Below are 15812 nucleotides of genomic sequence, written 5' to 3' on the forward strand. Positions count from 1 at the left end.
TAATGTTAATTAATCTAATATGAAGTAGTCCCATGTGGCTAGTAGCAATCTTACTGAACAGTGAGGATTTAGATGCTTTAGGACTGTATATTAGTTCAGCTCCATTCATGTATTTACTGAACCTCTGTGGGTAAAGCACTTGCTAGTTTCACTGGGGCTTCTAAGGATGATAATATACAATGCCCAACTTAGAGATGTCTGGTCCCTACAAAGCCTCAGTTGTTGTAGGTGAAATCATTGGCAGCAGACATAGGCTCAACCCCGTGGAAGGAAGTCCTGCCTGGAGTGGGTGGTCTCTTCTCCCACTTGAGTCCAAAGAAGCACCCATCCCACTCTGGCCCTGACCTCCTACCCCCTGAGGGCTAGGGCGTGTGCCACTGAGGTTGAGGGTGTATGTGGGAAATTCAGATCCTCTGTAACACCCTCTGTCTCTTCCCGAGCAGGTGAATCCCTGGTGAAGCAGGACAGCAAGCAGGTGCAGGTGGACCTCCAGGATCTGGGCTATGAGACATGTGGCCGAAGCGAGAATGAGGCCGAGCGGGAGGAGAGCACCAGTCCTGGTAGGAGCATGAGGGCGGGGCTTACCTGTCCACTCACATCTGGGAGATGTTGGCCTGTCCCGCCCCTGATGGGCTGAGGTTGGGGGTGGTGTTGAGGACTGAAGGGGACACAGGACCAGAGAGGGACAGGAGAGTCTGGCAGAGAACTCTTGCCCCAAATGAGGCTGAGCATGAGTCTGAATTTCTATAATTAGTTTTCAACATACTGCTGTTAATTAAAAGGAAAAAAAAAGTTCCATCCAACAGATTATTAGAAAAAGCTTACTTTTTAATGAAAAGACAAGATGAGCTGTTGGGGACGTGCTAACCGTAAGTTTAAAAAATTGTCCACAATAAAAGTGCTTTGACTGTAGGCACACCCACCAAACAGAAATCGTGAAGAGAAGAAAAATGCTCAGTACAACAGAAGGTGACCAGACCTGACCTGCAGGGCCATTGGGTGGGTAAGAAATACGGTGTTTGAATGCTAGGAGAGTGCAGGGCCGAATAAAGTTCTGCTTCAACTTTTGCTCTAGTAATGATTAGCCCAGCCACAGAGCGGTTTGCAGCTACCGCAGGATGTGCAGCTCTTCTCAGGAAGATGTCTTTGTCTTTTCTCAGAGTGCGAGGAGCACCTGATGGGCTCACCGCTGGCCAGCCCCCCTGGGAAAAAGCCCTTGGAGAGCCATCGAGGGAAGCAGGAGTTCCAGGCGTGTGGAAAGTCAGAAGACATCTCTGTCCTCCATAAGGACATCAGAGACCTGAAGACCCAGCTGCAGAACGCCAACAAGATCATTCAGAACCTCAAGAGCCGGGTGCGGTCCCTCTCAGTGACAAGCGATTATTCATCTAGTCTGGAGAGACCTCGAAAGCTGAAGGCCGTTGGCACCCTCGAGGGATCCTCCCCTCATAGTGTCACTGACGAGGATGAGGGGTGGCTGTCCGATGGCACTGGGGCTTTCTACCCCCCAGGGCTTCAGGCTAAAAAGGATCTGGAGAGTCTGATCCAGAGAGTGTCCCAGCTAGAGGCCCAGCTCCCGAAAACTGGAGCGGAAGGGAAGCTGGCCGAGGAGCTGAGGTCAGCCTCGTGGCCTGGGTAAGGAGGGCACTCTTTGGACCCTTGGTTAACTGATGCTGGCTAAGTTTGTGTTTGAGGCTGGGTAGCCCGGGCGGGTGGAAGAGAGACCAGTCGGGGCAATCAGCAGAGCACCTGTTGACAGGCTAGGCCTAGATCTGAAGGAAGGACAGGTGGGCCCTGCTGGGAGACAGCAGCTCTCCGGCATTTCATCTCAGGAACCTGTTAGTAAAGTGACAGGATATGTGGTGTAGTAGTAAGACCAGCGTCAGACTCCCTGGGTTCGAATCCTAGCTCTGGCACTTTCTAGCCATACCACTTACTTGGACTTTCTGGGGCTACTTCTTTTTTTCTTAAAAAAAGTTTTTTTTTTAGTGGTTATTTATTATTGAGAGACAGAGAGACAGAGCACAAGCATGGGAGGGGCTGAGAGACAGGGAGACACAGAGTCTGAAGCAGGCTCCAGGCTCTGAGCTGTCAGCACACAGTCTGAGCTTACTTCTTTACCTATGAAATGAGGATAGTAAGAGAACCTATCTCAAAGCCTGGTTGTTAGGTTTAAAAGAAGTAGTACAGGGGTGCCTGGGTGGCTCAGTCAGTTGGGCCTCCGACTCTTGGTTTCGGCTCAGGGCATGATTTCACAGTTCGTGAGTTCAAGTTCCATGTTGAGCTCTGCACTGGCGGCTCAGAGCCTGCTTGAGAGAGATTCTGTCTCTCCCTCTGTCTACCCCTTCCCCACTTGTACACACACACACACACACACACACACACACACACACACACTCTCTCTCTCTCTCTCTCTCTCTCTCTCTCAAAAATAAGTGAGTAAACATTTGAAAAACAGAATTAGTAGAAGCACTTATAATTACATAACACATACTAAGTCCTCAATACTATTTACCAGAACTATTATTGGTATTGGTACTTTGTGTTGAAAACACTGGGTAAACTTCCATCTCGGTATCTGTCCTTGCTATCTGCACTGAGTGTCAAACCACTTAAAAAGCTTAGTGGCCTCAAACAATAGTTTATGTGGATTGGGCTCAGCAGGGTGGTTTTCACTGGGGGCATCTCTCATGCAGTTGCCATCAGATGGTGGCTGGGGCTGGAGTCATCTGAAAGTCCTGAGTGGGCTGGGCGTGGCTTCTTCAATCACACGTCTAGTGATGAGGTGCTCCTTGGCTTCTCTCTTTCTCCATGTGGCTTCTTGTCTTCTGGGGTCTTTCTTCCTGGTGGTGGCCTCTCATAGTATGGTGGTCTCGGGGTAGTTGCCCTTCTGCATGGCAGCTGGCTTCCAACAGACCGGAAATGGTCGTTGCCAGGACAGTTAAGAGCTAGGCTTGGCACCGTATCACTGCCACTATACTATCTTGGTCATAGTGGTCACAGAGCTTGCCCACATTTAAGGAGGTGGAGAATAGCCTCTACCTGCTAATGAAAGAAGAGGCAAAGGCATGTTGCCAGACACTGTGTGGAACCGGAACTTGTGTAATGGCCATCTGTAGATGGTCTTTGAAACAGAAGGCATGAAAGATTCCACCCAGACTCAGGACTAAGTCATCCTAATCACTGAATTTATTTTTTAGTATTTATTGGGTATCTATTTAGTGTTTATTGAGTATCAACTGTGAGTCTACACACTACTAGTCCTGGAAGCAGTATAAACTTTGGCACTGTCTTGACCTTAGAACTTAGGATCTGTTTGGACATACGACTAATATGTATAAAACAGTGTCAGAACAATGGCATACTAAGTTGTTGTCGTCATTTGTCAGAGCAGGATTTACTCTTAAATACCATCTTTGAGGGGCGCCTGGGTGGCTCAGTCGGTTAGGCATCCGACTTCGGCTCAGGTCATGATCTCACAGTTCGTGAGTTCGAGCCCTGCGTCGGGCTCTAGTGCTGACAGCTCAGAGCCTGGAGCCTGCTTCACATTCTGTGTCTCCCTCTCTCTCTGCCCCTTTCCTGCTCATGCTGTGTCTCTCTCTGTCTCAAAAATGAAATAAACATTAAAAAAAATTTTTTTTAAATACCATCTTTGGTTTATGTGCCAGAATTCAGCTTGTGGGAGCTCCTTAGAGATATTCTCACAGAAATCTCTACAGAGGCCCCAGGATTTAATATTCACTCTTTTTCATTTTTTTTCCTCTTCTCTCCTGCATTAGGAAATATGATTCCCTGATTCAGGATCAGGCCCGAGAACTATCCTACCTACGCCAGAAGATAAGAGAAGGGAGAGGTATCTGTTATCTTCTCACCCAGCATGCAAAAGATACGGTAAAATCTTTTGAGGACCTTCTTAGGAGCAATGACATTGACTACTACCTGGGGCAGAGCTTCAGGGAGCAACTTGCCCAAGGAAGCCAGCTGACAGAGAGGCTTACCAGCAAACTCAGCACCAGTAAGTTGGCCACAGGGCTTTGGCACACTCTCAGTCACTCCCACAGCCTTTTAACCCATGTCCTGCTTCCACTTCCTTTCCTGGGGCCATTACAGGATCAGAACTGGTTGGTGGGGGGGCATTGAGGTGGAACACATCTCAATGGGTTGGAGAGGCCATGATTGCAACTGCAGAAACTTGAGCACTGGTGGCAAGTGACCTTTAGGGAAGTAGGCTGTGTCCACCCAGTGCTAAGCAGGCTGTGTCCACCCAGTGCTAAGAGATCGGAGGACTTCATCATACTGAAAAGAGCCTGACCTGAGAATTGCAAGACCCACGCTGTGGCCCAGATGCTGCCATTAACTTGCTTTCGGCAATGGCTTAGCCTTTCAGTGTCTCTGTTTCTTTGTTTATTGCATGGTATCATACATGAGTATAATTCAAATATAGATAAAGCACCTTGCCCTTTGGACATGGTCTAGGCACCAAATGTCATAGTGCAAAGGCTGGGAATATTGGTTATTATTGGAGCCCTTTACTTCAAAAAAATTTCCTGAGAGCACCCAAGGGAATATAGCAGGATCAGTCTTGGGGGCCAATCATCCACATGCTGGTGGCAGGTACAGAGGTGGGACAGGGCTGTCTGTCATCTCCTCAGAGCAAGAGTGAGTTCTACATGAATGCTATGATGGGACACAGAGCATACATCTGGGAATCCATCTATGGCAGGCTTGGAAGTTAGAATGTTCCAGAGAGAAGCTGGGCAAGTGCCTTTTAAACTTCTCTGCATTGATTTAGGGCAGAGGAAGTCACGATGCTGATACCAGGTCGGGGAGGCCTGCCTGGTGAGCTCAGGAGAGCCTACAGGTCTCCCCTCTGAGGGCACAATCTGAAGCCTCTCCGAGCAATCCTCCTAAGCATCCTGGACATGCACAGAGGAGTCACCATTCTGTACCCACAGAGGCTCCTCCTGTAATGGGGGAAGTGGGACCTGTTTAATTTCTTACCATTTCTTTCTGAATTTGGCTTGCAGAAGATCACAAAAGTGAGAAAGATCAAGCTGGACTCGAACCGCTGGCTCTCAGGTAATTTGAGATAGGATCTGGTGAAGGAATCAGGAACAAGGCCCAGGGGGTCCAGGGTGAGTGCAGCTTCACAAATCAGGGGGCGGGAAATGCTGGTTGTAATGACTTCATTCATTCATGAAACATCTTACTGTTGTGCTTAGCCTAAGTCTTTACTCTCTTTTGATATAATTCTGTTGATTTCCATTTGCATCTTTATTCTCCAGACCCAGAGTCGGTCTGACCCAAAAGTAAACTAACCAGGTTTCAGGGGCCCTTAGCACTCTGAAGCCCCTCCCCGGCTCTCCTCCTGTGTGTTTAAAGACGAGATGTGCAGTGCTGAGTTGGCTTACCCCGAGTTGAGTTGACAGCTAGCTTGATAACCGTCCAATCTCCTCAGGGAAAAAAAAAAAAGAATCAAAGAATCCATTCATAGGGGAAAGGCCTAGATGTTGCAGATCCCTGCGAGGCTACAGTGCCTTAGGAACCAGTTTTCAACAAGTCACTGCATATAGTCTTAAAATGTATGGTAAAATATGGACTCAAAATCCATTGTAGCCACTAGTTCAGGCCCCTTTGTGTCAGAAGTGTGCTTTGAGACCACATAGTGCTTTTTAAGATACGTGTGGTGAAAAATAAAGTGTTTTATTTTTGTTTTCACACATATGCGCTGTACCCTCAACCAACGAGATGATTCCACTTATACCGCTCTTGGTTGCCAATGGCAATGCTTACCTCCAGTTGCTGTGCTTCTCTTCTTGGAGACTGGTAACCAACAGGTGTCAGCCCACAGCTCTGCTTGGGCCACATTTGGAGCAGCAGTGCCTTAGAGGGGTGGCCGAGTGTCTGCCAGTCCCCAGAGTATCACGCGGCCAGTGCAGTGGGTGGCTGTTGTTCCTCCACCCCCTCACCCCACCTATTCTCTGCTCCTAATCAGAGATGGGTTATTTCAATGGTTCTTTGCAGGAATGGTTCCCTTGACTTCTGTGGCTTTCCCATGTGCCTTCATCAGGACTAGCTGGTCCGTTGACCTCGGCTTCACCTCTTGTTGCTTCACCCCACAGGCTCAGCAGGGAGCTTCAGGAGAAGGAGAAGGTGATTGAAGTCCTGCAGGCCAAGCTGGATGCCCGGTCCCTCACGCCCTGCAGCAGCCACGCCTTGTCAGACCCCCAGCGCTCTCCCAGCAGCTCCTCCTTCCTGTCTGATGAGCTGGAGGCCTGCTCTGACATGGACGTAGCCAGCGAGTACACACATTACGAAGAGAAGAAGCCTCCGCCCAGTCACTCAGGTAGCCTCCACTTTCTGAGTGGTACCGCTTTTACCTAGTCTGAGAGGAGACGTCCATAACCAGGCCTTATAAATCCACCTTGGTGTGTATCGGGCTGAACATGGCTGTGGGACCAAGCGCCAAGCATAGGCCCCAGTGGCTCAGCATCTTTGCTCTGCTCATGACTCTGGAGTTGTCACTGGGTCTCCACTGGATGTGCATGCTGGTGGACCCAAGGTGAACCACTGTGGGAAGAGGGAGAGGATCCTGGCAGACTTTTCTTCCCCACTGTCTCTTGAGCATGGGCTGTCTGACTGACCTCCCTCTTAAAATGGGATATCTCATCCCTCCTGCAGTGATCTTGCTAGCTGCATTTCCTGAACGGTACCCCCCGAGTATCTGTCAGTGTTCACAGATGCTGTCGGGCCTGCCTGGTATTTTGGGAGGCGCCATTTTCATGGTCTGGGCCCCACTTTCACCTCTAAGGCAGCCTGCCTCACTAAGGCAGCTATCTGCAAGCAGGAAAATGAACGCTGCGCACAGGGCTTGTGCTTGGTGCTTTCCCAGAAAGCAAGGCTCTGCCCTGGTACCCCTGGTTAAATATAAGGCCAGATTCCCGTTCTTTGTGGACCACCAAACATTTTCTTTCATTCATGGGTTTTGTAGATTCCATCCACCATTCGAGTCATTCTGCTGTACTGTCTTCTAAACCATCAGCAACCAGTGCACCTCAGGGGGTTAAGGCCGAACCCAGCAGCAACCCCATCAGCTTGCCAGCTCCCCAGAACCCCCCCCAGGAGGCCAGCCAGGCCCATCCAGGTATGCGACAGCCAACATGGCAGGAGCTTTGTCTCCTCTCCCTCAGCTGCCTCTTTGACTCTTTGTCAGGGACCAGTGTGTCCACTGTAAGGGGCTGGTATGCATCAAATCCTAGACGAAACCAAGGGACCATCCTAGTTCGCTAATTGTGTCTGAGTTTTGTCTTAAATATTTTAGAAAAATCAGAAATCTACAACAGACTTTGACCTGTGTACCCATTTTGACCAGCAGTTGGCCAATCATTTTAAAGCTAAACATTTTCATTTCTTTCCTTCACTTCGCCCTGGGGAGCAAAGAGGCCAAGTGTTTCTCCCAGGATTACAGTAGCCAGAGCACAGAAAGAAATTCACAGCTATTGCTTGCCTATAAGCAATACCCATTTTATCCGCACTGTGGGCCTCAACAGCTGCTCAGGCTGCTTCAGCGTCCTCAGCCAAGGGGCTTTTCACGTCACGTGACCATCCATGGATTTAGCCCTTGCTGTGTACATGATGCATATCCTGGAACCAGTTCGAGGGGTACATTTCATTTACCTGCTCCAGCCTACTTGCCAGGGGTGTGCTGTTCATTTACAGCTTCGCACCAGTGATGGTCGGGAAGGGCAAAGCTTGTCCTCGCCTCCTCCCTCCTGCCATGACTGGCTGGTTTGTGTAAGGTGCCCCCAGAGAGCACCGTGCTTCCTTCTACTGCCCCATCTCTCCTGAGAACAAGTCAGCCAAAAGCTTAAGAAAGGGATGTGTCTGACTCTGAGCCTGGGCTCCCAAGTTTCTCAGGCAGAATAGGCAGCAGCTGGCCCAGGAAATCAATGGGGAAAAGCTGTCTGCCTAGCACCATGGACATCTGTGTAAATGCTTTGGGGTCAAGCAGAACAGAAGGCCAGGGGTTTCAAAATCAGAATGCCTCCCTGAAGGATGCCTGGCCTCTGTCACTTGGCAATGGGGGTGTCTTTGCAGTGTCGCCCTGATAGTGTGTCAGCACCCTGGGGCAAGGGATGTGATTTAGAATATAATCATCTTCCACGGGAGACATTCTCCACAGGTCAGTCTTGGTTGGTTTCTACTCACTTCGTGGGCTACCTGCCATATAACTGTTTTTAGGAAAGAGGAGACAGAGTCAAACAGCAGAACATCCCAGGGTTCCTAAAGACCTGTCTGTAGCTGGGCTGTATAATGGTCATCTGTGAAGATGTTTTTAAATGCAAATTTCTAAGCCAGACTCCCAAAGTTTATGACTTAGTAGATCAGGGCCTGAAGAATCTGCATGCATTAAGAACTTTTCTTAAGTGGTGTGAACACGCAGACAGACATGCAAGCTATTGTGCCTAAGTCACTTCAGCAAGACCTTTATTTTTCATTTGGTGAATGAACATGTTGATTTGAGATTCTGAGGTTTGTTTCTGCTAGAGTCTTGAATTACATGCATTAGGAAGGCACATTCCCCACAGTCCGGGCACGCTCCTGCCCTCCTTGGGGTGAGCCCTCATGTTTTCAGAAGAGTTCGAGGTGTAGGGAGAGTCTTGTCACAGGGGCAAGGGCCGGCAGGGACGCTCGAGAGCATTGAGGCCTGGCTATGCTGACCCGTCCATGCCTCGGATGGCTGGGATGGGCTCTCGTAGCTGCCGGGGCTACAGTGGCACCACCTTGCCTTCTGTAGCCAGTAGTTTCTAAGAGGACATAGGATATGTATGCAGGATACCGCTGGCAGGGGAGAAGGTGGATCGGCCAGGCCTGCCTCTTGGGTAGCAATGCTCGCCCTTCACCAGCCTGCACCACGTTGAATGATAGCCGCCCCCCAAGGAGACATCTGGTCAGGGCACAGTCTCATCTTCTCAATCTTTCACCCATTCCTTTCTCTCACTTTCTTTCTAATGACGTGTCTCCTTTCTCCCCAACCTTCTAGGCCTTCATTTTCCCTCCATACCCTCGCTGGCTAGCCTTCCCCAGGCACCACTGCCCTCAGCTCCACCCAGCTTCCTGCCCTTCAGTTCCACTGGCCCTCCCCTCCTTGGCTGCTGTGAGACACCTGTGGTCTCCTTGGCACAGGCTCAGCAGGAACTGCAGATGCTGCAGAAACAGTTGGGAGAAAGTGAGCACTTACTGCTGCATTTGTGTGCTTGGCAACTGCAGCCTCGCCCTGTGTGGCTCTGCATGGCTTTGGCTTCGAGAGTGGAGTCTTAGAAAACAGCATAGGGCATGGGCTTCACCAGCGGATGGCTGAGGGACGGCTCTGCCTGCTTGTTTTGGAGATATGTTTACTGTTATCTTTCTGGTGCGTGTGTCTCATTGGTTCCTCAGGCCCTAGACCTGGTCCTGTCGCCCTGCTGACACTGTGGGGCCCCACCAAGTATGCTGGAGCCTGGTGATGTGTTTATTGTCGGGGCACGAGAGACAGCTTGTGTGCCGTGCCTACGCAAGACACAGCAGCCATGAAGAAGATGGCCACTTTCAAGGGGACCCTTTCCATGCCTATTATATTCTCCTGCTGTGAAATGCTTTTAATCAAGTTCAGATCCTGACACCATCAGGTTGAGGGCAAAAAAGGTAGTAATGGAGGGATTCAGAAGAAGTGACAAAGCCCATCTTCCTATTGCACAAGGTTCATTTCTACCCCTGGACAGGTGACAGGTGGGTGGCCAGAACCCGAAGCACAGGCTGTGACATCTGATTGTGAATTCTGCTCTCTGACTCCCAGAGATAATTGATCTTATCAGTTAGAGACTGTGTATAGTATCTTTTTGGAAAGACTTTGATACATGTATGGGCTGGATGCCACATCACAAAAAATTTTGTGTGCGATCACTTATAGCTTAAAAAAATAAGAAAAACCTTCATGTGAGGAATTTGCCTTCTAGTAATGCTTTTACAAAAAACTAGAAATCACACTGAAGTTTCCTTAAAACCACATTATGTGCCTGTAAAAAAACAAACAAACAAAACACCTCAGGTGAGCCAGACATTGATGGTAAGGGTCACCACGCACAGCGTCCAGTGACCTAAGACCACAGCCAAGAATACATATATCTGAACCCCCAAATGTCGTTTACACTTGCTTATTTCTTTTGTCAACCCTGACAATGAATTCACTGTCTACTGTGTCTCAGTTTGATTCCCAGAACCAACTAGATAAGATCATTTTTAGGAGGGTTCGTACATCTCCCTTTATACAGCCAGTGAAGTCTCAAAGGTTGCCCCCTGCTTATTACAGCTTTGCACAGGTGTAGCACTCTAGGCTTACCCAGCAACATGCGCCTGGGCTTTCTTGAGCTTACCTGAGCCCCACATGACTTGTGTGATAGGAAGAACCAGAGCAGGGAACTAGGTGAAGCTCGGGGAAGTCAAGGTGCTTGTTTAAAGTTACTCGTAAGTGGTTGAGATGGGCTTGAGTCCTTGTCTTCTGCTCCTAGTCCCATATTTCCAGTATAACTTCTCTGCCTACGATGGTTTTGAAGTTTATTTATTTGTTCTGATAGAGACAGGGGGGGCAGAGAGAGGAGAGAGAGAATCCCAAGCAGGCTCCGCACCGTCAACGCAGAGCTCGAACCCACAAACCATGAGATCATGACCTGAGCTGAAGTCAAGAGTCAGAAGCTTAACCAACTGAGCCACCCAGGCGCCCCATAGGATGGTTTTGTTACTGTCCCACTCAGAGCATGTGGCTGAGCTAAACTTAAATTCTCGAAGCCCCTTGTGGCCATCTTTTCTTTTTCTCTTCAGAGATCCATGGAAAGTTCTGATGTCTCTGACCTAGAACTTGTTATTTTAGCAGTTCTGAAACCAACAATTGATGAATAACAAACTTGTCTCATGTCAAAGTGGCAAGAGTGTTCCCAGGCTTACTTTTCTTTTCCTTTGTCTTTCCATATTTGTCAGTTTGTCTTTGTCCAAAAGGAAAGATAGGAGACATCTGTGCATGAAAAAGGGTCTGCTGTTACAGGTTGAAGTCATGTCTCATCTGAACCATTTACCAGAGTTTGGTGAGGAAGCTTCCCCACCAGCTTTGGTGAGGAAGACTGTAGCCCTTTCTTTTTCGTCCTGACGCACAGTCCTCTCTGATGGACCACAACTTACCAGTGTTCCTTGTTTGCCTTAAACCGAGCTTCCATGTGGACAGTGGTGCATGGCGGCTTCGCAGGTCACTGTGGGGCAAAAATCTCCTTGTGCTAGAACCTGTCCGGTGTCTTTGCATGGTTTAGGGCATGTGCTCTGTGTTGTGTGGCCAGAGGAAACTGAAACACGAGAATACTGATCACTGGTACTCATAGACTTGGAAGCTTCCATGACCTTGGTTAAAAAGAAGCTGTCAACAACCCCTGATTTCCCCTTTTGCCTTGTGTTGGGCTGGGGCGGAAAGGGGGTGAAAGAGGCAGGAAACCACATCTTTACTGAATCCCAAGTAAGATTTAGATGCTGATATGTTCATCCCCCTCTTTAACTCCCAGTGATCCTCAGGAACATGTGGTATTTTGCAAATTGGGGAAGGAGAGACCCCTGACAGTACTTCCCAAAATTTGCTGCCCTTTAGAATCACCTGCGATGATTTTAAAACATCGAGTGCCCAGGCTGTACCGGTTAAGGCAAAAATCTCCGGGAGGTCTAGGCCTCAGGATATATTTGTTTACATTTCCCAGGTGACTCTAGTGTGTAGTCAAATTTGAGAACCAGTTACAAATGGAGATAAAAATTGACAAGTGCCAGTTGCATTAACCCCTCAGCGGAGTTTGGCTTGGTTGGAGGGAAAGAGGTTGGTTCCTCTTTGCTTGGGTGGAGCTACCTTCTTACTCTGCTGCCCATGCTGATAAACCCTGAAAGAAAGCAGCCTTCTGGACATGAATACCCTAAAACTACAGCCCTACCCACCTCTCTCTGTCTCTCCCACAGGCTGGGCTTCCTTTTACATAGAAGCAGAGATGATTAGGTGCAGGGGCATGCCCATGATTTCCTAAGATCTAGGAAAGCATCAGCCTATGAAATGGAAGGTCCTACATCCCCCCGTGGAAGCTAGCATTGAGCACACCCATGAGCAGGAATGTGCCATATGCCCTGTCTTTGGGACTGAGTTCTGCTGGAACTTCCCTGGACTCTGTCATGAGGAATTACAGTAGAAGCCAGGAGTGGGGCCCCTGGACTTTTCCTTTGTGTACACTGGTGACTTTTGGATACTTTATCCATCCTCTCTGCCTCTTGGTGTCTCAAGCCAGCAAATACATGGGGTGGAAGGTATAGCCTCTAGAATATGGTCTTCATCTGACTGGTATTCTGCAACAGACTGGGATCTCTGACACCACACGTGTCCCCTTTAGTGTCCATTCTTAACAATCCCACACTTCCTTGCTGGTCCTGCCCTTCCCATACTCTGTTCCTCACTCGTGTTTCTTTCTGCCCAGGCATCAGCACCGTCCATCCTGCTTCCCCAGCTGTGCTGCCGAGCAACCATGTAGAGGCCAGCTCCTCCTGCTACCTCAACCCTGCCCAGCCCCACTCACCTCTGAGAGGCAGTACAGAACTGGGCAGAATCCTGTCCCCTGGCTACCTTGGCAGCGGCAGCCAGTGGGATGTGATGAGGCCTCAGAAAGGGAGCGTGGCAGGCGACCTGTCCTCAGGCTCATCCGTGTGCCAGCTGAACTCCAAACCCACAGGTAAACACAAAGCTGAGCAGGTCGGCCTATGAAATGAACTCTCATTTAGAGTCTACCGCTCTCTTACCTGGGCCAGGGGCATTTTTTTATTTCTCCTCTAGTCCCTGGCTCACAGAGTTGGGAGGAAATGAAAGGGCCCTCTCAGCTCAGCCCCACATTAGGTGAGCTCAAGCCCCGCTCTGGGCTCTGTACTCTCTCTCCCTCTCTCTCTTCCTCTCTCTCCTCCTCTCTCTGCACCTTGTGGGATTCTCTCTTTCTGCCCCTCAGTCACCTGCACATTCTCTAAATAAATAAGTGAATGAATGAATGAATGGATTTTTTTAAAGGTCTCAGTGCTGAACCTTTCTTTCTTTTCTTTCTTTTTTTTTTTTTTTTTTTTTTTGTGTGTGTGTGTATTTATTTTTGAGAGAGACAGAGTGCAAGCTGGGGAGGGGCAGAGAGAGAGGGAGACACAGAATCCGAAGCAGGCTCTAGGCTCTGAGCTGTTAGCACAGAGCCTGATGCAGGGCTTGAACTCACAAACTGCGAGATCATGACCTGAGTTGAAGTCGGGCACTTAACCGACTGAGCCACCCAGGTGCCCCTCTTTCTTTCTTTTTTTAATGTTCATTCATTTTTGAGAGAGAGAGCGTGAGCAGGGGAGGGGCAGAGAGAGAGGAAGACACAGAATCTGAGGCAGGCTGCAGGCTCCGAGCTGCCAGCACAGAGCCCCATGCAGGGCTTGAACCCACGAACCATGGGATCATGACCTGAGCCCAAGTCGGTTGCTTAACCAACTGAGCCACCCTGATGCCCCAGTGTTGGGCCTTTCTAAGTACATCCCTTCAGCCCCTGTGCCATGCCAGGGACTGGGAGAGTCAGGGACACACTTGTGCTGTCACGTTCAGGTCATTAACCACACAGGATGAGTTTGTATCCATGTACTTTTACCTTAGGCTTTCTCTCTAAGGCTGGAAGAAGGGCTCAATGCCTTGTTAAAGAATGTTCAGTCGAGAATCAGGAAAAGGAACGGTCTCAGGGTGGAGTGAGGCCCTCCCTATCACATTCAGGAGAGAAAATCACACTCAGGAGGTCACCACACTTTTCTTGATGCTTCCATTTTCTTTTTTTAAATATTTATTTATTTTGAGAGAGAGAGAGCAAGCAGGGGAGGGGCAGGGACTGAGGGAGACAGAATCCCAAGCAGGCTCTGTGCTGACAGCCCCGCCCCCCTGCAACGTGGGGCTTGAACTCACGACCATGAGATCACGACCTGAGCCGATATCAAGAGTCAGATGCTAAACTGACTGAGCCACCCAGGTGCCCCTTCAGCTGGTTTTCTAAACCATGTGGAACTCCCTTATACTTACCAGTTACACTGATCACTTGATCACTTGATCACTTGAAACTTCCTCACACTTACCCCCGTGTGGAGGAGGCCCATGGGGCATGCTTAGGGCCACACTGTCCTGGGTATGAAAGCCGGTTTCCTGTTTAAGCAAAGTCACTGTGCTCCTGAGTGCCCCTGCGAGAGAGAATGCAGTTGGCGGAAGGATGGGGCTGTTCAGGGATCCTGCAGAGAGGCCCCTGGCCAAGCCCCTCCCCGACCTGGGTGCCACTAGTCACCAACGTTCTCCATCTCCCACTTCTGTCCTGGCGGGACGGCTGCAGGGGCTGACCTGCTTGAGGAACATCTTGGTGAGATCCGGAACCTGCGCCAGCGCCTGGAAGAGTCCATCTGCATCAACGACCGCCTGCGGGAGCAGTTGGAGCACAGGCTTAGCTGTGCGGCCCGCGGGAACGGTAGGGGAGGCCCCGAGCCCAGCCGCCCAGCTCTGGTCGTAATTGGGGAGCTTCCGAAGGGAGGGCCCTGAGGCTGAGCCTCACACTTTCAAAGCACCGTGCTGGGCTTCAACTCCACTTGCTCTTTCCAAATGGTCCAGCAAGGCAGGTGGGCTAGATACTATTATCCTCCCTTTGTGATAGACCCGAGCTAAGAGAGAACTTTCTTCATGGCAGCACTAACAAATTGTGTCCACAGAGTGTCCTACTTTTTCTCGTCCCATCCTTAATCTGCTCCCAAAACTGCCTGCTGACCTCTCTGTGTCTTGTCTCTGCCAGTGGTAGAGCCAAGTCAGCGGGGGATGCCCCCAGACACTTAGCACGGTGGCCTTTCTCCCCACAGTCTCCTCCCAGGCTCTTGTCACTTAGAGGTCATTCCTTCCACACACCCTTGTCCTGCCCACAGCACAGCAGCAGCCATTTAGGGGCAAGAGCTTCCTGAACAACCGCAGCCAGGTCACGTGGTGACTGAAAGGAGGCACACCGAAACCAGTTATTTGGCCCATCAGACGTTGGGTCCAGGCCTCGAGTCCCCAGGCATTCCTGCTGGGTTGGGACAGTATTTCTGGAGATACAGAACGGGTAACTTCTGAACGCATCTGTTACCCAAGTGTGTAACTTGTCTGCTTACACTTTCCGGGACAGGATCCACCTCTAATTTCTACAGTCCCAGCCTGGAACCCACACCTCAGCTCTACAACGAGAACAGAGTCCTTAAGGAAGAAAACCGGAGCCTTCAGGCCCAGCTGAGTCATGTTTCCAGAGGTAGGTGGTAAAAGCCACCAACCGTGCTCATTCCCGTGTCCCTTTCCTCCCTGGCCATACCAATCACCAACTGGAGAAGCCAAGAGAAGAAGGTAGACATCACTGCTAATCAGATCCACCAACCCAAAGTCCCATGGCTATTCTCAGTCTAGGAAGGGCTACTTCCTGAGAGATCCCAGCCGTGGGCCCTCACACTCCTAGGCTCCAGAGACACATAGAGCTCTCACAGAGCTCTCGGATCTCCACCACCTCTGTGCAACCCATAAATACTCAGATAGTCAATCAGTAGTTATGAAATGGATACCAGTTAGGCCTGTTCTACCTGTCCAGACCTTTCTGCAGCCCTGGGTGTCCCTCCCAGTACTGATCTGCCATGCTATCTCCTCACCACCTCCCCTCACGCACACACTCAGGGTTTCTATCTGGTTAGTAATCCTCAGGACTCAG

General features: G+C 49.8%; 1 protein-coding gene across 21 annotated transcripts in view; it reads left to right on the plus strand.

Annotated features, from left to right (window-relative positions):
* Positions 1-15812, plus strand: part of PDE4DIP (phosphodiesterase 4D interacting protein) — a 218170-nt gene that overhangs the window by 187842 nt on the left and 14516 nt on the right. For 13 of the 21 annotated variants that reach the window (XM_027058236.2, XM_027058233.2, XM_027058238.2 and 10 more), the window contains 10 exons: positions 444-560; positions 1161-1635; positions 3780-4015; positions 5028-5079; positions 6123-6346; positions 6992-7144; positions 9044-9229; positions 12528-12779; positions 14430-14561; positions 15246-15365. In XM_027058236.2, coding sequence (XP_026914037.2) covers positions 444-560; positions 1161-1635; positions 3780-4015; positions 5028-5079; positions 6123-6346; positions 6992-7144; positions 9044-9229; positions 12528-12779; positions 14430-14561; positions 15246-15365 — 1947 coding nt within the window. The remainder of the gene's footprint in view (positions 1-443; positions 561-1160; positions 1636-3779; positions 4016-5027; positions 5080-6122; positions 6347-6991; positions 7145-9043; positions 9230-12527; positions 12780-14429; positions 14562-15245; positions 15366-15812) is intronic. The other 8 variants (XM_027058243.2, XM_027058249.2, XM_027058250.2 and 5 more) reach the window with 3 other exon arrangements.

This window comes from Acinonyx jubatus, chromosome C1 (genome assembly GCF_027475565.1).
Source record: "Acinonyx jubatus isolate Ajub_Pintada_27869175 chromosome C1, VMU_Ajub_asm_v1.0, whole genome shotgun sequence".
NCBI lineage: Eukaryota > Metazoa > Chordata > Mammalia > Carnivora > Felidae > Acinonyx > Acinonyx jubatus.